The 25,051-nt window shown below is 35.7% G+C and overlaps 1 protein-coding gene across 7 annotated transcripts in view; it reads left to right on the forward strand.

The window, feature by feature from the left end:
• The window catches only part of Dennd1a (DENN domain containing 1A), a 463,821-nt gene that overhangs the window by 110,564 nt on the left and 328,206 nt on the right, over positions 1–25,051 (forward strand). For all 7 annotated transcript variants that reach the window (XM_074051037.1, XM_074051041.1, XM_074051038.1 and 4 more), the window contains exon 3: positions 284–327. In XM_074051037.1, coding sequence (XP_073907138.1) covers positions 284–327 — 44 coding nt within the window. The remainder of the gene's footprint in view (positions 1–283; positions 328–25,051) is intronic.

A 25,051-nucleotide genomic window follows, 5' to 3' on the forward strand; every position in this document is an offset into this window, starting at 1 on the left:
ATTGAAGGCAATTTGCAGCTGGCAAAATTTTTGCATTAGGTAATAGTCTAAAGTTAACAGTGGTATCAGGTCTTTAAAATTTTTCTTTTTTATATTTCTGGAGGAGGGTGATGGGAGTGCCTTTGCTGAGTCCTTCCTTGTGCTCATCAGCATAGCAGCCTCAGCTGCCCCCCTTGGATCCCCTGCCAGGGCTGCTATCATCTTCTGATCAAATATTAATGTGTGATCCTCTGCTTGCTCACTAATCCAAAGCCAATTAATATTATCTGTCAATTATTTACAGATCCTGAGGTGCAGAGGCAATTCCCGGAGGACTACAGTGACCAGGTTTGGAATGCGTAATTAATTTTTTACATGACAAAATTTATTTCAGAGTTGTTCAACATATTATTACTGTTCTTTTTACTGAAAGAGATAAATGAATTTTTAGAAAGGAATAGAAGCAGTAATTAGGAGCCAAAGACAAAAAGTAAAACATATTGAAGTAGGATAGAAGACATTACTGCTAGATTTGGGGAGTTTCCTTCAGGGAGGAAATGAACAGAAACTAAGCAAGAAAATCTTATCGCAAATATCACTTTTTTACTTTGAGGCATATTACAGTGTACAGTTCATTAGGAAATCCTTTTTTGATTGCTTGTGAACTTTTTTTCTTTTAATGCTATTTAAGCAGCATAAACAAAAAGAAAGGGAGTTTATCACATTTCCTGGAATTTGAAATAGGTGATGGATGGAACTGTTACAGTAGTACTGGAAGAAGCAGAAATGGTCTTAGGTGAGCATGGTTCTGATCATAGTGGTACAAGTTAAGGTCAGCCAGTTGGTTCTACCATGTCAAATTCAGCATTCTGCAAACATAGAATGGGTCAGAGGAACTATTTTACTCATAAAATAGTGCAGAAGTTCTGATGTTGCTGTACTCTTTCTAGTTAGTTCTAGGTTATACATTCAGGATTCTATTTCCTGTCTTGCAAAATATTGAAGATGTTTTGTAAGTTTTTTTGGGTGCTTTACATTTTTAATTCAAATATGCAAGATGTTGTACTTTTAAAAGTATTTTTGAAAGAAAAGCATCCCTGATTACACTGAGTAAGACAACTTTATAAAACCTTTCATGTGAGATATTGTACACAGTCAAAGCATGTTTCTGAAGTACAGCTATTTTTCTATTAAAAGTCCTTAAATGAGAATGAGTATAGTGGAATAGAAATATTTGGGACAGTAATAATAACGTGTTTGCATTGTGGCCTGTGGAATAGAGAACAAGGTATCTAATCTGTCTTTATGAATGAATATAGGGGTCATAATGTGATGAGGAATTTAAGTAGATAAACAGTGCAATGACAAGCTTTGTAATGAAATTTTATAAGACAAGCACCCAAGAAAACTGGTCTGGTTTGCTTTGTGTCTAATCTCCAAAACAAGATTTTAAAATATTAAAATCTTCCCTCTCTACTTTTGCTTCATTTTCCACTAAGAGAGTTAGGTTTTTATCTTATTTTAAATTGCTATAGATCGAGTCTTTTGGATTTAAACTACACAATCCAGAGATAATGGGACCTTTTTGTTAGTGATTATTTTTCTTTAAGCAATGTCTAAAGAGTGGAAAACTATATTTTGCAATACTCTTGAGGCCATGGCCTTAAGAAAATTATTGTTTTAACATCTTAGGAGTAGATAAATGACCTTTGTGATCTCATGATCTGAATTATCCAGTGAGAGAAAGTTTTGTAGGGGAAAACTTAGGATAGTTACCATCTGGGTCTATTCCTCTAAACATAGTATCTTACTATATCAGAAAAAATTTGAGCAACATGTTTTTGTTTTTGTTTTTTGGTATAACTTCAAAAATCGCATGGGTAAATTGGGCATGGTGACTCACGTCTGTAATCCTAGCTACTTGGGAGGTGGAGATCAGGAGGGTTACGGTTTGATGCTAGCCTAAGTAACAAGTTTGTGAGACCCCCATCTTAACCGGTGGCTAGAAGCGATGGTACATGCCTGTCATCCAGCTATATATGCAAACACAAATGAAGGATCGCATCCAGGCTGGCCCAGGCATAAAATGATACCATATCTCAGAAATAACCAACACAAAAAAGGGTTGGCTAAATGGCTCAAGCAGTAGTGCACCTACTGGTAAGTTCAGGACCCTAAATTCGAGCCACAGCACTGCCAATAAATAAATAAATAAACAAACAAACAAACAAATAAATAAATAATTGCATGGGTAATGGGATCATAACAAAAATGTAGGAAATAGCAAGCTAAAATAAAATTTAAAAGAATAAAAAGAAAGAAAATATAATTCATTATTTACTACTCAGAGATAACTGCTGTAGCGATTTGATCCTTTTTTTTTCTCCTGAGAAACGTATATGTTTATGTGTTTGGGGCATGTGTGTGTACCTTTGTATGCATGCATGCATGTACCATATATATGTATATGTTTACAGAGAGAAGTGTAGATTGTTTTCTATTCTGTTGCTGCATATGGAGCCCAGTTTACTGATTTGATATTATCTTATGAATTTTGTTCTCTTTATTTCAGTCAATGAATGACTTTATAAGCATTTTATATATTGAAGTGAAATAATTGAAATTATACTAGGAACCTAAAATACAGTAGTAGCTCTAGTTATTTTAAAGGTGCTCATAGGATGGTGGTATTTGTTTTTTTTTTTGTTTAGATCGACAGTTTTACCAAGAAGCTCATTCTAATGTGGCTACTGTAAGAACTCAAAACTGGGGTACCTCACTTTCTCCGTAGGTCTACTACATAAGTTTTTAAATATTTCTCTGTATTCCTTTAATAGAAAATAATAAATCAAAGGTAATTTCTGGTAAAAATAAAAAAAGAAATTTGGAGAGCCATACTCATGGGGTAGATGTAAACTCATAAGCATGTGTCCATCACTGTCTTGTTTAGCGTCTCCTCCCATTTGAGACACGATTTACCTTCTTGACCTTAAACAACTGAAGAAATGAGGAATGAAGGTCTAGTTTGTCTTTGAAGATATTACCTCCAAGTTCTTCAAAATTTATTTGAGAACTATCTATTGGTAAAGAACTCAAGAACTGCTTATTTCTTATTTACTTTTTAAAAATCATGTAGATTCTAATTTTATATGTGAAATATATAAAATACATGCATATAAGGTACAAACTTTATACATACAAGGTAAACACCACATATATGTGTATATGTGTATGTATATGTATGTATGTTGTTGAAATAAACCAAATTATCTTTCTCCTTGGTGTACTATTATAAAAAAATTCTTAGAAACATTTCTATTACATACAAACTTTAAGTGCTGAATGTGCACTTAATCTAGACAAGATCTCTAATATTAAAACATTTATGATGTAATCCTTAAGGAATATTTAAGATAATTTACCACAAAGCATAACACTTATTACTGTGCACGTGCATACATACACTTCTCCCTCTCCCCCTCCAGTTTTCCCTCCTCGGTCACCTAAACTACCAGTGCTTGTTTTTACATATAGTGTATTTCCCATGTACCAGCACACTTGATCAGAGATGCTTTCTGCTGCTAGATGTTTTATTCTGTGTGTTCTTTGTAGCTTACAGTAAAAGAATCTGTCACAAATTATTGTGGCTCACTGCTTTAGAAACTGAGAAAAAAGGGAGGTTGGATTGACATCTGTGACTGAATAATGATGACCAGCCTTTTGGCTCTCCTTGAGCCACAAAGCTAGCACTGCCTTTAGAGGGGAAAAAGAAGTAAGAAGAAAGGGGAGGGATAAAAGAGAGTTACAAATCTGTGGTCCTGGAGATGTATTACTGTTGGGCCAGTTGTCTGCGTGGTATGATAATCCATTTTGATCTTCTCGGTCTTAATTGTCTGCTAAAGACAAATGGGCAGGAAAAGTTCATCAGTTTCATCTTTTTGCTTCTCGTTTAGAAGCAGAATAAATGATCCATCACTACAGAGGAAGCCTTTCTTTCTGTCACAGAAGTAATGCAGACCCAACACATTTTATTAAAATGTTTTCCCCTCATTATTTCAGTCCTCTCAGCTCTGATAGATCTTACTGTTTCATAAAAAATGTAATCTGAAATGTAAATAAGGGTCTTGATACAGAAAGAAGAAGTAATGAGCAGCCTGAGCCACATTTTAGGACTCTTGATTATAATTACTGACAAAGTGATTTCTCTGTGCCCCATTTTTTTTTTCCTCCTTAAGTTGTCTGTGACACCCTCAGACCACAGTGACATCTATGGTTGAAAATCATTAAATCACTGTAGCACTCAATAGTTCATTTAAAATCTAGTAAGCCTGCTATCTTTAAATCTGAAAATGCAGGCTTTGTTAATTCCTGAAAGACATGCAGTGTTTATATTTTTAAAAGAGAAAAGTAGACAACAAAAAGGCAAAAGCAAGGTCTTCTTAGAGTTTGCATTACTAACTCATCTGCTTTTGTTTAAAGCTGAGCTAGTTTAAATACTAAAACATCAACATTGGTAGGGTCCTGACTTGAAAAGGATCCTGTGTTTTTAGAAAATCTTCCATAAGCTTACTTATGAAATTTAAAAAAATTCTCTCTCATAATACGATATAATCTAATTTTTTGAGTTAAGATTACTAAATTGTGATATAATTTCTGAGTTACTTTTGGTTTGGTTAGCTTAGTCTAGATTCTTTTCAATCTCTTGCAATAATATTAGTTAAGGTGGTGTTTAATAAAAGCCTGCTCAATAGAAAATTTTTGTTAAAGAAGAGCAGAAGTAAAATAATAATGTACTTCTCTCATTTATAGAAATGGTTTCTCAAAGATAACATGTCAATCAGACATAAAAATAAGAAAAAACATGAATATCTTTGAACCTTGAATAAAACCATGAATAGTCTTAGAGTTAATTAGGTGGATTTATAATTATTCCATTATGTTTACTGTGTTCATTATGATTATAGAAATAATTGGTAAAACTTTGCTGATTGTGTTAGTGCAGTTTTAATGACTACTAATTGAATTAGGGGAGAAAGGAATAGTTAACATATTTAACAAATTATGGTCACCACTCTCATCAAAACCCTATCTTTGGCTTCAGAGCATTATATATTTTTCAGATTAAAAATCATGAGCCTTTAGTAATTATAATATATAGTATAGGATAGTTTAAAATAAAGGTATAGTAACCTATCAGAAGATATCCATAAATACCCATGTAATGGGTCAAATATAATAGGTATTACACACACAATTTTAAAACATATTAGTTGTAATGAAATTACTTCTTCTACTGAAACATTTAGAATTAATAATTTGTTCTCACAATTATACTTTTTATGGCCTGTTTATTCTAAGAGAGGTGATTAGAGTTGAATGTACTAGAAGTAGCTTCTTCAGTGTGCTCCTCTACAGTTTGATGAAATATAGTGGGTGTCTAAGAGCTCTTTAAGGAGTGGTCTGAGCACATATCCAAGTATATGTAGATCGCTATTTAGAATTGCAGGTAATTTTTCTTTTCACTGGCACTAAGACAGAAGTTATAATGAAACCAACAATTTTTATGCATTTACAGAAACTATAAAAATTTTATGAAAATCTTTATATAGAAACTAACAGTGTTTCTTGTACAAGCTCTATAAGCGATATAGAAACATGGTACATTGGGAAAAATAAAAAGGTGCCCTTTCTTTTATGGTTTTACATGGCCTATGTGATTTTGAAATTTCACTATAGGCAGTTAAGCAAATTTTAAAAATGTGTATCGACCATATACTAAAAAGGAAGAAAAATATGTTGCATTACTTGGTCTAATTATGATGGAAATTGGCATTTCTGAGTTGCATGTAATTGCTTAAATATGGAGTTTTCATCTGTTCATGTTTCAGGTATGCTCTAGCAAAAACATTCCTTAAGCTTCCAGATATTCACAAATAACCTAGGTAAATCAATTGGAAGATTCTGATTAGAACGACAATGGAGATAATATTTAAATGAGACTTGCTACTTGCATGTTGATGATTGCCTCCTTCCTTTGATGAGCTCCAAAACTTTATTTTCTTCCAAATTTTGATAAGCCTGAGACTAAACATTCTATTGCAAAATTTATTCATGCACAAATACTTTTTAATATGAAAATTGCACACATAATCTGAAGTTCCTAAATTTTCTGTTACTACAAAGGGCAGCCAACTGGGCATGGTGACACACACTTGTAATCTTAGCTACTCAGGAGGCCGAGGAGGCGAATCTCCAGTTTGAGTCCAGTCCAGGCAAAGTTAGTGTGATACTATCTGAAAAACAAAATATAAACAGAAGGATTAGGGGCAAAGCTCAAGTGGTAGAGCACATGTGTGAAGTCCTGGGTTTAATCTTGATTATGGTCAAAAACCCAAAAAGGCAGCCCTATTGTTCCAACATTATATATATGATATACATGTTTTATTACATTAAGTGCAAAACAAATTATAGCGTTTGATATTTTTCCATTATTACTAGGCAGAAAAGTAGAATCAAGAAAGTACCTCATCTGTATAAAGTGTGACATTGATATTGCCGGTCTTTTTTTTTTTTTAATTTTTATTTTATTCATATGTGCATACAATGTTTAGGTTATTTCTCCCCCCTGCCCCCACCCCCTCCCTTCCCCTACCTCACCCCCTCCTTCTCCACCCCCCCCACCCCCTCGATACTGGGCAGAAACTATTTTGCTCTTATCTCTAATTTTGTTGAAGAGAAGGTATAACCAATAATAGGGAAGGACCAAGGGTTTTTACTAGTTGAGATAAGGATAGCTATACAGGGAGTTGACTCGCATTGATTTCCTGTGCATGTGTGTTATCTTCTAAGGTAATTCTTCTTGAACTAACCTTTTCTCTAGTTCCTGGTCCCCTTCTCCTATTGGTCTCAGTTGCTTTAAAGTATCTGCTTTAGTTTCTCTGCATTGAGGGCAACAAATGCTATCTAGTTTTTTAGGTGTCTTACCTATCCTCATATCTCCCTTGTGTGCTCTTGCTTTTATCATGTGCTCAAAGTCCAATCCCCTTGTTGTATTTGCCCTTGATCTAATGTCTGCATATGAGGGAGAACATACGATTTTTTGGTCTTTTGGGCCAGGCTAACCTCACTCAGAATGATGTTCTCCAATTCCATTCATTTACCAGCAAATGATAACATTTTGTTCTTCTTCATTTGCCGGTCTTTTTATAGTGATTTATTTAAGCCATAAATCTTCAAATTGAAATTGAGATTTTGGTTTTTGGTTCTTTGCATCTTCTGTTCACTAGGCTCCCAAAGAATGGAATTATACTTGGGTACATCCTATTTCTCTTGGAGACTTTTGAGCTTTCTTTTTTTTCTCCATTCTTCTCCAGCATGGGTGCTGGTAAGCTTCCAGCTTCACACAGTCAATTCAGATTAGGTTCACTTTGAATGGTGAAGTCACATTTGATTTTAGAAACTTTTTTTTGGTTTTGTTTTATTTTTGAGACAGGGAGGGTCTCATAGGCTGGTCTCGAACTCATGGGCTCAAGTGATCCTCCTGCTTCAGTTCCCAAGTAGCTGGGATTTATAGGCACACACCTACATGCTTGGATAATCTTGGAAACTTTTTGTGAGAATATATACCATGGAAATCTCATCCAAAGGATTTACTTATACAGTGGTCAAGTAGATTACATTTTAAAATGATTTTACAACCTGGTCTTAAAGACACCAACTTACAGTTACAAGTGATTGACTATATTTTCTGCTTTTTCTTCTTCCCATGTCTGTTTTTAATTATGGTAAAAACAGTCTGGGACACTAGGTTTGATTTGTGCATTGAGAGAGAGAGAGAGAGACAGAGACTGGTAAATGTGGTATTTGCATTCTGTGAGCCAGATAATATGCCAGGAAATGAGGAGAGAAGTAGATTGCATCTCCTCTATAGGGACTTACTGTCCATTAGGCTGTAAAGGTAGTGCACATCTAAGTAGTTTTGATGGTTTTTGGAACAATGACACAGCCAGAACACTTGACTTTGGGATGTCCCTGAAACTAGGACTTTTGAGCAATGATACTGCCATATAATCACATTCCTGCAATTTCTTGCTCTTTGTGATGTGAAGCAGTAGACCATAGTAAAGTTAACAAGAGTGGTACAGAGAAACCCAAGTAGAAAGTCTTGGAGCTGCCTTAAGGACTATCACCTTTTAGGCTTGTTCTAGATATACTTTCTAAGATTCACTCTGAGTCTGTGTGTGTGTGTGTGTGTGTGTGTGTGTTGCTGGGATTGAACCCAGGGCCTTTTGCATGCTAAGCAAGCATTCTACCACTGAGCTACATCCCCAGCGTCAGAGTCTTAGACTTTTCAACCACTTTCTTCATATAGTCATTTTTAATATTTTTTAGTAACTTGGCAGTCTGGGATTGTAGGGGGAAATGTAATTTTCACATCCACAAATATAAATTCTCAATCTCTTCAGACCCTAAAACCAGGGAGGCGAGTGTTTTTATGATAGCAACAAAAGCAGCTTGCTGAAGCAACTTTCTCAAGAGTGGTACATGAGTTACCATGATTGCCAACCAATGTAGCTATTTTGATGAACTGTATTATAGCTTTCTAAAAGATTCGTTGATGGATTAAAGATGTATAAATGAATCCCATATTTTATTTAATTAATGCTAGGATTATAGATGTGCCTCACCACACAGCCTTTTGAATATGATTAAAAGTGTCTCTTTGATGATAATTGGCTAGTTTAAACATTCTTCAAACAGGCTAAGGGATGTAAAAGTCATCTATTTCCCGTTTTATTTTTTCCCCTGTGTTTTTACAAATCAAATTTATCACTTAGGACAAATGCCAGATTTTTTTTTTTTTTTTACATTTTTGTTATATTATTGTTGTACTGGGGGTACATTGTGACATTTACAAAAGCTCTTACAGTATATCATAGTTGAATTCACCCCCTCCACCATTCTCCTGATTATGCTTTTTCAAGTGTTTGCCAAAGACAACCCACTTTATATATAAGAGGTCCTTTTCCATAATACCCCTAATCCTGAGGGGTTTTTTACCCCGCATTTCCAGAAAAGGCTGAATTTAAGAGCAGGTTAAAACTGGCTTCTTAATGCCAACGTATTTCAAAACCTTAAACATTTAGTCAAGCTCAATTGAAAAATTGAGACCTTTTCTGACTGTTTTCTTTATAGTTCAAAGTTTCTTCCCAATTTGGTTACTCCAGAGCTGTCACAGTTATATAGAAACTCATGAAAAAGACAAATTCTTTTTAAGCCATTCTATGCATGCCAAGCTACACAACTATACTACTTATTTGAATTTAACCCCAGGAAATGGTAATTTATGTAATACCTATTTACACATTCTTATTCTCAGTGTTCTCCAGGCTTAATTCTGGCTCTAAAAAAGCCAGAAGTGTCTGTGTACTATTGGATGGTCTTGTTTCTAGTGAGTTTAGTGCATATAACTAAGTGGACTAGGTCTGCTTTTGAGAACTGTAGTATCTGTTTTGTCTTTAGCCTCAAGTAATCAGTCCCTGTTGATCCTTAAATGTGTCTACAAGTTTATATCATCAAGTCATTCATTTTCTTTCCTAAAGGGCTCTCTAGTCTGTCTGGCTCTTCTACTTCTCTTTGCATTCACACTGTAAGCTTCTCTCATGTGTACTCTTCCAAATGGCCAACAACTCAGTGACCCTATAGTCACGGCCTTCCATAAGAAGACTAGAGATACTTTTGTACAGCCTACTTCAAATCACACATTTCTCTGTAGTTGAAATACTTGATGGATCCCTGGTGCCTTCACATTCTACTCCAGATTTCTTAATTTAGCTTTAAGGCCCATCATTAGTTGACCTTAACCCAACCTCTAGCCTTGTCTCTGGCTAATTCCCTAATAACCGGGACATAGAATTCCATACCATTTCCCAGCATTCTTTACTCTTTCCCTAGTCTATATTTTTGCCCAGTTTTTACAGATGGAATATCTTACTTCTTTTTGTCCCCACTCCCACACCAGTGCACTTCTGCTCATTATTAACTGCCCAGCTTGTAATCACCTTGTCTGTGAAACTTGCCTAGACTTGGAACATTCTCTCCTTACATTCTGTTGTTTATATGTCTACCTTGTAACATTCTGTGAACTCTTCAGGTATAAAAATGGCTATGGCAAGTATAGAGGGGTGCCTCTTTTAGCAGCTAGGATAAATTAGGGACTTTGTGAATAATATGAAGTATGTGAGCACAGAGGCGTAATAGTGGTGATTGAAAGTGTGGACTTTGGAGTTAGGCTGCTTGAATTTGAATTCTCGCTCTGCAATTTACCACTTTTGAGATTTTGTTTCCTCATTTATAAACTGAAGATGGTCATAGTAAAGACCTCATAGGACTGTAGTTAGGATTAAGTTAATGTAAAAAGTGAAAACAAAAAACAATAACAAAAGAAATGTGTGAAGTGCTTAGACTACTACATGACATCTAGTTATACCCACAAGTTGTATCACCTCAACTTTTATTAGAGGTAGACTTAAGGTAACAAGACAGCCCTGTCTTGATGTCTTTGTCTTGTCAGGTGTTTAGGCTGTGTGTTACAACCTTTGCCTCTAGGATTTCAGAGCCATCCTAGGGAGAATTCTGGAAAACCTTTCCTGTGTATACTGACACTGTTTTGAATGAAATTTAAAGAAGTCACAAAAGTGATTGAGATTACTTTATCAAAGAAAGAAGAAGAGAAACAATAAGAAAATACTCCTGAATATTTATGTTCTGAAATGTACTAAAAATATTTTTAAAAAGTTTTTAAATGTTGATAAAGGGGCTTCAAGTATTTAAAAAAATTATTACAGTTATAAAATCTGTATGTTGAGACTCCCGTGTTCAAAACCCCAGAAATTTATTAATGGGCCCCACTGACCTTGTAAATAAACCCTTTTGGTTGCTTGTAGTAGAGTTAAGGTGCCTCTGGCATAATTTCAAACATTCTAACTTTGGTCAGTTTCACGTTTTAAATGGGATATAACGTGAAGCCTAGGCAATGGGTATATAAGGGGTTGGTGGGTGAAATTAAAGGTATTCATAAAATAATTGTCCTTTTTTCCCCCTTTTTTTATTTGGTGCTGAGGATTGAACCAAGGGCTTTGCACATGGGATTATCTTTTAAAGAAAATTAAACTTATCAAAGATCATTTATTTACTTATGAACCTTATAAAATGTGTGATACAGTGTTTCATGTTGTTTTCATCCCTGGAATCTTCTTATATATAGCCTGTTTATCTAATAAATACAGACTTTTACATCAGCTCATGTGTCACATCCTCTCAGGAGTCTTTTGAATCCTACAGATAGACCTGATAACACCTTCGTTTTACCTTAGCCCTGTTTCTATCAGAAAACCTAAAATGCTTTATCCTTGTTAATGTATTCACTCCCTCTTCTAAGCAGGAGTCAGAGATTCTTGCTTGCTTTGTGCCACTTCTCTCAGACCTGGTATAAGGGGGCATGCATGTTAGGATGACAAATATTTAATGTATAATAATAAATGACTGAACCATGCTCACAGTATGATCTTTGGGCTCAGAATTTGAGTTAGGTAGAAAAAACAAAAAAAGACGTTTGCTAAATTCAAACTTACCTAGCAGAAACTTAACCACAGGTGTTTAAGAGTCTTGTGTTTGAATGTTTTTTGGACACTGTGTTTTTTTTTTTGGTGGGATTTGAACTCAGAACCTTGTGCTTGCCAGGTAAGTGCTCTACCATTTGGGCCATACCTCCAGTCCACCATACCTTTTTATATAACATGTAATCTAAAAAATATGACCTGTAAATTATTGAGAGCATGTAAAAAAAATTAGAGCCCTCCACTGGAAATGACTATACAAAAAACTTATTTCTGGAGACTTAAACTCCTGGTAAGTTGAGAAATAACTTTGGATTTTAAAAATATATCTGTGGTTGTGTGTGGTAGCGCACACCTTCAATCCTAGTACTTGGAAGGCTGAATCTGGAGGATTATGAGTTTGAGGCCAGCATGGGCTATGTATTGAGACCCTATCTCAAAAAAAAAAAGTATCTGTTACAATAAACAGATTTAATGGCAGCTAGAAATACTTTCATTATTCATGATTCATATTTCACTTCTTTTCTTTTTAAAAAATTTTAAAATTGTGTTGGGGGTACATTGTGGCATTTATAAAAGTTCTTATAATATATCAAATATATCATAGTTGAATTCACCCCCTCCATCATTCTCCTTTATTACCCTCCCCCTGTGTCTCATTTATTTCTTAAGAAATAACCCCCCTAACATTTTAAAGTCCTTTTTGGTGGCTATGTTTGCCTTAAAGAAAAGTTAGAAACAAATACACCATGTTATATGAGATTGACTTTGGATATGTCACTTTGAGCAAAGTTTTTGCATTTTACAGTCTCATGGTCTTCATCTGTAAAATGAGAAGGTAATATTAGCTTTATAGAATTGGCAAGAGAAGAAGCCATAATGTCTACATAATTCTCATGTTCGTCTAGTTCAGTGGATGTTTTCCAGCATAATTAAAAGGTTTTAATGCTCCCATGTGATTGATGTTGTCTGAAATTGTATTAAATCCTAGAATGAAGATCAGGTCTTACTGTAGATAAAGAGTCTGCAGTCAAGTGATTAAAAATAAAGTCTTCTAACACCACTCTCTAATTTTCCATCTCAAGGCAAATAGATGAAACAGCTATTTACTCCTTCAGTGCCCTCCAGGCAAGCCATGGTTTCCCTTTCTCTAAGGTTCAGGTGACCATAGTATCTAGCTCAGGGTACTTAAAGGGAGGACATTGATTACACAGAATCATGGGCATAATTGCCAAGTAAGGTTACCCTATTCTAAGCCCTGTAATAGAGCAGCACAGATTTTTTCACTCCACTGTTGCAATTGGAAAGCAAGGTGGGAAAGGGCTTTAATTCAACATGGAGAGCTGTTCCTGCAAAATTGTAGCTATGTGCTTGTAACTGCAGAGGCAGAGTGCTAATCAAGTAAGGATAGGGATTGAGAATCTCTCCTGGGTCAAGAGTTGGACAGGTTACTTCCCCAGTCTACTTGAAGCTGATTTTGCTCAGCTTTCAAGGTTCAGTTCATCTATAAGAGGATCATAACATCTGTATAAGGTTACTGGTAGGATCATTGAATATATGTGAAAGTTGTAGTAAAAGAACTGACCCATTGTTAGCTGCTTTGTCAGTACCTTTCCAACAGTCACTTAACCTCCTCCAGAGAAATGATGACCACTGGCAGGTGAGAAACAAAAGGCAGAATAGGCTGGCTCCATAATCCGAAGAAACTTAAATGAGTCAATTTAAAAAAATTATTTGCATAATTCTTGTTATTAAGCATAAAAGTATTAGGTATAAATGATAATCTTTTGACAAAAATTACTAATATTACATTTACGCAAACTCTAGTAGTCTTCTGTTACTTTCATTTTTATGTCAATAAATATTAACCTTAAAGTTTTATTCTCTGATAAATTCAAGTCTATGCTTCGGCCCATGTAATCTTATTGCTTCCTGTGAGGATTAAAAAGAAGGCATGTAGGCTGTTAGCACTGTGCTAGGTAATCGTAAATGCTTAATAAAGCTAATTTTTCCCAACTCAATCTCCAGACTATCATCCTATTGTTTTTTTCACTGAACATTTCCTTTGTGCCAGATTCTCTGCTAGAAATTGGCAATAGATACAATCCCTACCTTGCTTAATTCCATCTAGTGGGAAGGTAGACTTGTAAATATATTTCACCAGTTCCAGGGTGCACATTTTTTCAGATGTTAACACCTCCAAAATTGGGATGTTATATGGTGTATCATTTCATTTGCAGAATTTTTTTTTTCTTCTGGCGGTACTGAAAGATACTAGGTTCTATAATCAATGGCTTCTTAGATATGTGGCAGATTATTGCTATAAAAATCACACTGGCTTCTCTATATATGAAATAGTAGACTTTAGAAGCTCAGAAGAAATACCAGCTATAAGGGAGCAGGTTCTGAAGAGAGATGTAGGGTGGTCCTGCTCAAATTTGTTATGGTTTGTTTCTTGCTCTCTTGGAGTCCAAAAGCCCTCTCTACTGCCAGGATTGTTGTTAAGGTTCCTGGTTAAGATTTCTCTTTCTTCTGAGAGGCCTGATAGTCACCCAGTAGGATGTCTTTCCTCTCTGTGGGGATGTCGGACCCTGAGGTTATGGTTAGTTTGATGATAGGAATGACAGCCACAGGATTAGGATGGGAATTTAGGAGACAGAAAGAGCTCACTGAGAGATAATTTCCAACTACCTGGAATGTGGAAGAGTTGGGAGTGGCAAAGGTGTTGAAAGGTCATGTGCAGGGGGTATGTAAAAAGATCCATACCCTTTAGTGACTTCCGGAGCAATAGAACAAAATCCAGACTCCTTGTCATGCTCTCTAAGATCTCTTATCACTTGGCCTCTGCCAACCTATCTGACCTCATCTGCCATTCTCTCCCTTACCACCTCTGCTCTAGCCTGCCAGGCTTCTTTTAAGTTCCCTGAATGTGCCAAGGGCCTTTGATTCTGCTGCTACCTTTTACTTCCCTTTCTGTCCCTTTCCCAGTCTTTGCCTAGTGAATTCCTATTCAGTCTTCAGTTTTAGCTCAGTATGTCCCTTTCTGAGAAGCTTTCTTGATACTTCTGTATGAATTCAGGCCCCTGACATTTTTGTCTAGCTTCTGTGCAGTTTGAATTAGGTACTTATATATTAATTTCTATAGCTTCCATCTTTCCAGCTAGATCTTAAAATCTATGTGGACAGGACCCACACCTTGCTTGCTTCATCCCTGGCCTCTAGCACATTGTTTGGTACTAAATTATGTTATCTTGCTTAGGGAAACACATCAGTTTTCTCTTCTAAGATGACTTTGACTTATACTTGATTTTAGGGGCTCTTCATCCTCTGTCTTTTTTTTTTTTTTTTGGTGGTACTGGGGTTTTTTTTGAACTCAGTTTCATGCTTGTTAGGCAGGCTTTCTACCATCTGAGCTAGGCCTCTAGCCTCATTCTCTGTCTTGTTCTACCAACACTTGGAAAAGTTTCAAGGAATCAGAAGTGTTAATCTTGTAATCCAACAACCATGGCAAAGTTTTGAATTTAAGTCACACAAATGAATCATCTATCTCTCAGCAAGCATCAGTGGTAGTCTGAGTCTTTTTTGTTCTCATGGGTGAAAGAGATTAGGAACTGTATAGCAACCTGGATGGTGAGTCTGGATCTTAGACATGTTGAGCTTGAAGTACCTATGGGACATGAAGCAAAATGCTCAACAATTGTTTGGAATAGGAGTCTAGAACTGGAGAAGTATTCCAGAAGTGAAGATTTGAATTTGAGAGTCATTTACCTAGCGGCGATGGTAGAAACTAAACTGTAGGTAGACTATTAATAGAGAAGGATGCAGAGAGAGGAGGAGGACAAAATTCTAGGAAACACATTTAAGCAAAAGGGGTCTTAAAGGGGGCCAGAAGTTGAGTAGTGAGGAAGGTAAGAGGAAACCTGTCTATTCTCTTTAACAGAATGTTGGACCAGAAACCTGTGTTTGAGTGAGTGGTGAGTGAAGTACCAGAAAAGAGGCTTTCCCTTCTTCTAATATTGCTTTCAAAAATATTATAAATAAAATCAATCTCAAATGGAAGAGCTCTCAATAATCTAGAGCATGGATTCATTTGTCTGTCAAGAAAATCCTTCTATCTCACCTATAGAAGTGAACAGTAATAAAAGATTGAAATGTTTCTGCAGTGATTCCAGGCCATAACATAGTAGTGAATTCTGGGTGGTAGAAGTATATCTTATTTTTAATTCTTTGTATTTGTTTTGTTTTGTCTTTAAAGTTTTCTTAAAAAAAAAAAGGAAGTATATGTGCAGCAGGAGACATTTGACCACATAGCAACAATCGTGTGTGAATTGGTGGATCAGAGATCCAATACAGTTGGCAGTGTCATTTTACCTTTTAGGAATTTCCAAAATTTTGGGGTGTTAGTGACTTTGTGTTATGTTGTATGATCAGGCACCTTGGTCAGGGTTGGTGAACTATAGCCAGCTGGCCAAATCCTGGCAAGGCTGTTTTCTGTACAGCCTGAGAACTAAGTCTGTCTCTTTCCCCACTACCATCTTTACCCTCTTTTAAGGGTTATTTAAAAAAAAAAGAAGAAAGAAAAAAAAAAAAACAAAGAATATTATGTGACAGAGACTGTGACTTCCAAAATGTATTCACTGTCTGATCCTTTAAAGAAAAAGGAGCTGTCTCCTCCTTTAGGTTGCAAGTTGTGTATGAAATGAACCCAAAATTTCACAGGAAAAACTCAAGCTGATGTGATTCTATAATGTCTTGAATGTCTTAGGGTTTTTCTTTAAAATAATGACTTACCCGTTGAGTTCTAAGATTCATTTTCAGTGGCAATAAATGAAATGTTTGATTGAAAACTGCCTGTGTGACTTGCCAGTACATCACAGTATAAAATGACTTGTGTGGTGTATCAGATGAGTTCTGGAATATATTTGAACTAATGCTGGTTCCTTTGCTGTGCATTTTTTGGCTAGTCTCTGTATGTTACAGGCAGATGTGTGAAGCAAAATATGGAGCTGAATTATTTTCTTTGCTTGTATTTTAGTGGTCTTTTGAAGAGATATTTATTTTTCTTGTTGTAAAAGATTAAAATTCTTGAACATTGGGCTGGCGGAATGACTCAGTTGGTAGAGCACCTGTTAAGTAAGCATGAGGCCTGGAGTTCAAACCCCAGTACTGTGACCCCTACCCCCGATCCTCCTAAATCTTGAATGTTAGACTTTAGAACTTTTTAAATTATGTGACTTTCTGTTTCAGTAGTGTTTAATATCACCTGCCTTCTGACTTTGCAATGACATGTCATCAATCTGTTCTGAGTATAAATTTCTTTAGTCCTGAGTGTTGTCCTTTTATCTTTCTATCATAATGTGTAAGTTGTGAGAAATACAAGTTCTGAAATTGGAGATGACTTTCTAATCGATTGCTAAATAATACTCTCTCCAAAGTGGATTTGATATTTACAGTTTGATTTTTATATTCTGCTCATAGCATGTGTAGATGGGGTCTAACATCCCCTGGCACTGGATAAATAAAGGCTATTATTTCCTTTTCAACATTTCGAGCTATTGTTCACATACAAGAGCTAATAAGCAGAGGTTAGGTGTATTACCAAACTATGATCCTGTCTATCAGAAGAAGCTAGAAGCCTTGATTAACATGCTTTGTTAACTGATGGTTTCAGTTCCGTACTGATAGTGCTAGAATAATTTGTATAAACCAAGGACTACAGATTCCTTATTTTAGCACTAAGACTTACAAAGGCTTCTTTTAGCAGCCTTTAATTTTGTACTTATGTATGTGACATAGCCTGTGGCTGTGATAGCTACTGTGAATCTGCAGTTGTTTGGGGATGAAAGGAGGAGGCAGCTGGAAACTCGGTAGCTACATCTAGCTGTCTACCTAGAGAAGGCCTTGATTTCAAGTTTATCTAAACAAGCTCGACTAATCCCAACTATCTAGGGGGATCCACTGTCAAAACAAGCAGCGTGGCCCTGAGGCAAACACAGCTATACAGAAATGAAGGCTGGGGCTTCCAATACTCCGATGACTGCATACTGGAGGCTTTTTTTCCCCCCTGAAAGAGGGTAAGAGAGGTAGAATTTGCATAATGCCTTTTCATTGGAAACTTTTGGAAAGCTGACAGACCTCCAGCTTATAGATCTGTAGCCACAATACAGAGTCTATAGGAGAATCCTTGAATGACCTAACCATATTGAAAGAAAATATAAAAGCGTCCAAGTATAGCCAAGTGAGAGGAAAAGAGGCCGATGCATTGTCTAACATCTGCTGTACTTCTCGTTAGTTTTGTTCTTTGCTATTCTGTGTGGACTTTGGAGAAGCCTAAGACAGCCTAACATGAATCCTATAATCTTCCTTCTGAATATTTATGTAGCATGCCAGCTTCTAAGCTGTCTTTTGCGTTTTCCTACTTCCCCCTCATTTTCATGCTCTCAAATGAGGCCAACATTTCAAAAGCTAAATAAATGTTTGTGAATGTTTATAAAAGATTTGCATAAATTTGTCCTTGTCTGACAAAGATCACTTTTTTCTTATGCCAGTTCTGAGAAAAATTTTTTTAAGGTTTTGGTGCTTGTCTTGACAACAGAGTCCTGCATCTCAGAACAATGATTGCTGATTAAGTGGGTATGCAATTGTGACTGAATAGGCTTTCAAGTTGCAGGGTAAAAAGACCCATCATTTGAAGGCTGAATTATAGAATTTAGAAAATGTTATCAGCAGTATACATTTAAATCAATTTTTTGGTACCTTATCATTAGGTAAGACAGAGTTCTTACAAGTTAAAAGTATAGCCACCCATGGTTTAAAATTTTTTCTGTATGAATTTTAATAATTATAATGCTATAATAAATAACTCATTATCACTTTCTGTCTTATATTTGAACATATTTAAAAATAATTTTTAGACCTTTAGGAACTTTTTGGAAACTGTCTTGCAGTGGTATGCATTAATATGGTTACTGGGGTGATGGATTGGAGGGAATTTATCAGGCAGTCTTTTAAGACATTCAAATGCTTGATCATACCTTGAGAAAAATATAAACTCTATGAAATATGTGTCAGGGTTTAATTATAGGATGCATACATACACAGCCCCCAGACATTTGTGCCACCAGTGTGTTTGCTGAATTAATTTATCTTTTAAAATTAGAATGGATTTTGTGGGGTGGCAGGGAAAGTTGTAGGTAGAGGTGCTAATTTAGTCCAGAGATACTTGAAGATTGGCAGGAGAGAGGGAGGTAACAGCCAGTACTGTTAGTCCTTTGGTTGTATTGGTTTAGAGGTTTAAGTTGTCATTAAGGCACAAACTAGAGCCACTTCTCTGACACAGTTTTTATCACATCTGCTAGGCTTGTGTCCCAGGAGAAGACGTGGAGAACAGTGAATTCAGCATGGGCCCATTATCGACTGCTTTTTCGTGGGTTGTAAAAGGAGTGAGACCTCAGGGAGGCTTGGAGCCTCCTCCCGTGTAATGTCCAAGTCAGATTTGAAGGACTGGTGGCAGGAAAGCTTTGGCCTTGGGGTGTGAATTCTAAGAAATAGAGGCACAATTAAGCTTAAAAAATTCAAGGACTTTGAGCTTGATAATGAAAGATTTTTTTTCTAGACTAATGTGAACAGAAAAGATGCCCATCTGTGCACATTTTTATGTGCATTTAAAATATTTAAAAGCTGACAGCTTTTAATATGCTTACAAAATAGTATTTCTATCAGTGTTCTTTTTTCTTTTCTTTCATTTTTTAATAGTATCTTCCTGAGGGCAAGTTGCTTCTTGAGTTAAATCTTGTTTGCAGTTTTACTGTTGGGACCCTATTTCTTTGGTATGTGCCGACTTGTGGCCATTCTTCCTTCTTCCTTTTAGTTATATTGGTAACATGCGTGTTCAGATAATAGGAATTAAATAATTAAGGAAATGAACAAGGCAAAAACTTTTTAGAGTAACAATATACTAAGTCTAAGGTTAGAGTACTGATGCTACCAAATGCTAATTGTAAGAAGTGGTAATCAAATCATTTTTCATTTTGGAAGTGTTTGAAACAAGCCTCAAGAATTTTATTGTCATTTAACACTACCCTTATAAATACAGCTTTCTCATTTTCAACCCCTTTGCTGTAAGTTTTAAAGTTGAGTTTAAAGTTAATAAAGGGAAATAGTTGATGTTATGTAATGTGACTGTGGAACAACTTTGTTTTAGGTAATTTTTTGAAGAAAAGGAAGGATTAAAAAATTAATTTTATTAGGGCTTTTCTTTAAGATACTGTATTTTTTACTTTGAATTTCAAAAGTCAGAAATTGATTCTTAAAACATAGTTCTAGAACTGCTTCTTTGCTGTTATAAGCCTTCATTTTCTATCCTTGATAATTTTAATATAAGGCTTATATGATGTATGCTTATAGAATATGATGAATTTATTTTATTAGAATTTTACCTTTGAATTACAACATTGATTTTGAACATTAGGTATTATTCAAACTCAGTAATTATATGCATGGCTCAGAATTGGCTAAAGTTTATAAAAAGTGAACTAGAAGTAAATATTGAATATTTCTACCGAAGAAAGGAAGCGGACTCAGTAGCATTTAAGTATTATTGTTAGAAATTTGACTTGGCTTTTATGTTCTGTGCTGAAAGGCCTTTCTGTAAAATCCCTTATTCGGAGCCTATTTTTCTCACTGAGAAAAATAATAATTTGGTCTTAACTGTGCTATGGTTCTTAGATTCAATGTTTTCACATTTGGAGAACTTCTGTCAGCATTCTAGAACTTTGAAGCTCATTAAGCCTTCAGGAACTTCTGCTTTCCCTTTCTTAATCATAAACACTTAAAACTTTTGTTAGCTTTCCCTTGGAGTCCCTGGTTTTTACTTGAAATGGCTTAAAGTACAAATTTTGTTAGCTTTTTGTGTGTTTGGATTTTGTGTGTGTTCTGTTTTTAACTTTCAGCTTGAGTTTTAAGATCATCAGTCAAAGGCTTTTCTTTCAAGCCAGTGCAACTGTTCTCAGTTTCAGGACTGAGGGGGTCAACATTTCTCTCATGCTATTAAAAAACATTTAAACATAGAGTATTTTAGGAATTTGAGCTCCACTGATCTTTTCTTCACATTTTGAAATCTAATTAGATAGAAGAAACCCAGGAAATGTTCTCCCACTGGTTCTCCTCCTCTCCTTCCTTCACTCTCTTTTTTTGGACAGAGGTAAATTATCAGTTGTTCTTTCAGCTTTCAGCAGGCCACAGAAAGGCAATTGTAGCTTTACATATTTTAAAATACATTCATTTACTCACATTATTTCTTAAATGTTTTCCTGGACATAATTTTTTCCCCTTTGAACTATGGAAAATGTGCCTCACCCTCACTATCCCCCTCCCCTCACATATTCTGTGACTCAATGGACACTGTACTCATCTTGGGCTTTTATTTTTCAGATGGCATTTATTTGTGGAGTGTGTATGTCTGTGTCTGACTGTCAGTTATTTTTATCTGCCAAATAAAACTAATTTTTGTTTATAGGTTTTCATGACACAATGCAAACAAAGTGTTTGACATCTGAAACAATGACTGTTATGGGATTACCTACACTCTACCTCACACCTCAAACTTAGGGTAAATTGGTCAAACCTTCTCAGTTTATAATCCCAACTAGCTTCATAGAATTTAGTATTCAAACTTCCAGATAGAATTCTATAATGGGTATTACAAATTTAAAATTTTACTAGGTTTTTAACAGAATGATTCAGTGCCAAAACATACTGTACTTTCTTCACATTGGAGCAAATTCCCTTGATGAGTTTTCTGACTAGGGATGAGGATTTGCATTGGGTGAAATTAATCCAGAATAGACTGAGATGATCATCCTTGAGTTCATTTCTGAATTTCATTTCATCTCATCTAGACTTAGTTGTGTTAATTCATGTTTTGGTTGGTACTCCGAAACTTGAAATCTCCTCATGGCCAGAGGTTTGTAGATATTGCTTTCCTGCTACATTGTGCAATCTGCCATTTAATATATGCATAACTGAAAGGTTTGTGTGACTGCCTCCCTACCACACTTCTTCCCTGCCCCCTCAACCTATTTTTTTTTCCCCACATGAAGCATCATATATTTTGTTAGGAAGAAAATCCCTTTTGGAAATTGCCTATTTCATAAATTGTCTGGTGACACAAAGGGGTTGAATGCTGTATTCTTGTCTCATTTATTTTGAAAACTTTGCTACTGAACTCACCTTAATCAATGAGCTCAGTGTTGTCTCCAATAAGTTATGTGTTGGATATATTGATTGGGAGGGATTTTAGAAAACCCATTTGGGGTTTATAATGTCAGCAGTGTTTTGATTATGAAAAGAGTTGGAACCTGGGGACATGGAACCAGGTGGCGAATGTCCTAAAGCCAGTGGTGACATGGTGGACTGGTTCCCTCCTGGGATCTAGTTCATGCCCTGCACTTTAACTGTGGTGACTGGCTACTATAGATTCACTTTTTTTTGCTCATTAAAATGTTAAAAAATCAAACTGTACACAAAAAGATTTGTGAAAATATGAACTTGGGAATTGATGTGGAGAGCTGGCACACAATCCTCCCCACCCCCTGCCTTAGCAATGAGGTCATTTACATTTCATCAGCTGTGCTGCGTCTCCAAGATCCCATTTATATGGCAATAGTTGAAGTTGTACTGAGGCTGCTTGTCTGAAAGAGCTTGTGTGGGGGAGAGAAGAGGAAAATTGCCATCTACAAAGAAAGTTCCCTAGCCAGACACAGGTCCTGGAGAGAAAAGGGGGTTGATAACTGGTTAATTACTGTTTTCCCAGTGAAGTTACTACTGAAAGGCTCTGGGATACTCTGCAGTAGCTAGAATGTTCAAAATGTATTCAAATCAAGGTTTTAAAGCCTTCTCCCTTAGAGAGTGGCCTTTCCATATTTGAATAATTGTGTTTTTCTTTGTACAAAGAGGATAAGGAAGTTGAATATTTATATATGAGGAAAGCATCAGTATTAAGAAAATTGAATTAACGGTTTTTATTTACAATGCATATTGCTTGTTTCCCCTTCCTCTTCTTGTCCTCTTCTTCCCAAACTAAGAAGTAGATACTCCAATTCTGGTTGAAATTGTGTATAAATATGCCTGACACTGAGTAGATGCTCATTTTTGGTTTCCTCTGACAGCATGCCACCATCTTATTTGACTTAGATTGGATTATCAAGCTCTCAAAATATCATAAACACAAAGAAACATATCATAATGTAGAAATGTGTGCCTACATTTGCCTATATTCCTTCCCCCAAACCCCCACTTAGTTAGACTTAGCACTGCTTTCTGGGTTAAAAAAGAAATCTTGTGCAAGGTGAGTTTCACTCACCTACATTGGGTATATTGGTATTTACTCTAATATTATTTGATAGACAAGTTCATGGTTGGTTATTACTCTTGACATTAGAAATTGCTAGTAGTTTCTATATTATAGTAAGTAATAAGTTGGGCATATTGGATTTCTTTGACTCTGCTGTACAACACAATGCTTTCTCTTAGCCATGGGGGTCCTTCCTTTCAAAAATCTTTGAGGCCTTTTGCTAACACAACTCCGGCATAGAGTAGAGAAGTGCTTTTTGCAACTGAAACTTTTGAGAGGTAAAAGATAATCATCTTTGTTGCTGATGTTGGCAATGAATGAGCATTTGGTACTGAGTTTTAGAGAATGCTTGGTATTTAGAGTTAAAAGGTGTTTTGTGCTATTATTTGGAAACTTGAAATAGCAGGATTTTTTTGTTTATGTGGCTTACTGTACATTTTATAATTAATTAAAACTGCAGATATTAAAATGAATGTTTTAAGTGATCTCTTTTCCAATACTTACCTGATAGTAACATTCTGCACTAAGACATTGCTCTTGTTCTTATTCTGTATTGGCTACTATTGTAATGTATTTACCCAATTGGTTTAAAAATAACACATATGGACCTTTGAAAACCACATTATGAAGTTAACTAATTTGTAAGTAATGCCTCTTAGAATATGCTGAGATATTCTTGTCCATTCTTTTTTCATTTTTTAGTTTCCTATTCATTCCTCTTTCATGACATGCCTTAACAGTGCTGTGATATACATAGTACCAGTCCAAGATGATATTAAAAAATGGGACATGCTCAATTGAATTATGTAGGCGGAACATGCTCTCACAGAGTAAGTCAATGTGCTTTCTGCTTCATTGAGTGGGTTATTAGATTGATGTGGTTTATTTCTTGAATGATAGAACTGGTTTTAAAAATAAATGAAGCGAGAAGCATCAATTCAGTTTGCATTGATAATTCATTATTGTTGGTTAGAAAAGTGCTACATTTGTAAACTGATCTTTAATTTTTCACTTGGATTAATATTTGCAATGGGCAGGTCTGTTTTAATTTGAACCAGTTTCTCAGTGACTGAAAAGTGTGTTCTTTATTTTTTCTTGAAGTTGGGGTTTTAAATAGTTAAAAAGCAAATCAAATTGCATGACAGGAATACTTTAAAAAATTTACAATATTGGTCTATGAACTTATGATAAGCACCAGTTGTGGGCTATCCAAGCCTTCAGTTAAGTTGAGCTAAACAAAATTTGATCAAGGAAGTAGTGGTTAATTACTTGTGTATGTGGTTACACATACACATATGTGTATATATGCTATGCTGTTGCATGTGTCAGTATTCTTGTCTCAATGTAAGAAGTTATCTTTTATGGATAGATCTTTAAGATGCCACTCTACTTCTTTTTTTTTTTGTGAGCGACAGACGCTACTCAACTTCTTGTGCCCCTCTCCTTAATTATATGCATGGTTGATATACCTCATTATTTGTGAAAAAGGGCATTTAAGCTGGTAGTTTGCTTTAAATTCTCATAAATTGTAAGCAGGTAAGTGTGTCCAATTTTGGTAATGAATACTTACAATGGTTCCAGTTTGATTTCAAAATTACTTTATGACAGATATGACAACTTCTTTATCAAGTAAAGTTTTAAACTCTAAAAATTGTAGTTGACAATGTTCAGAGTCAATTATCTTCAAGTTTGGCTTTCTGTTCTTCTATAATTTGGCCTATTGATGTTGAGAAGTGTTGTCTAATCCCGGCCCCCTCTGTTCCTAGGTAACAGGCAAAAACAGTGCCAGTAACAGCGGCCCTGCCAGGCCAAACCCATGTGGCTTGGTGTTATTCACTCTGATCCATATGGTCAGGCTGGAGATGGTCCCTGGAGGGGTGTTAACACTCAACAACCCAAGCGCCTCCCTCCCTTCGGAGCTTTCCTGCATGGCTCCTGCTGCTTGCCCATGTGTGATACTTGATTAATTTTTCATTTTTAATGAAGTTTGATCATGTTTATTATTTCTCATGATTGACTGCCTGGTACTCCTCCTATGTAATTGATAAAGCCCATATTTCTTCATCTGTCTCCTCTTTCTTTAGGGTAAAGTTGCTAGAGT

The sequence above is a fragment of the Castor canadensis genome, chromosome 13 (genome assembly GCF_047511655.1).
Source record: "Castor canadensis chromosome 13, mCasCan1.hap1v2, whole genome shotgun sequence".
In the NCBI taxonomy this organism is placed as follows: Eukaryota; Metazoa; Chordata; class Mammalia; order Rodentia; family Castoridae; genus Castor; species Castor canadensis.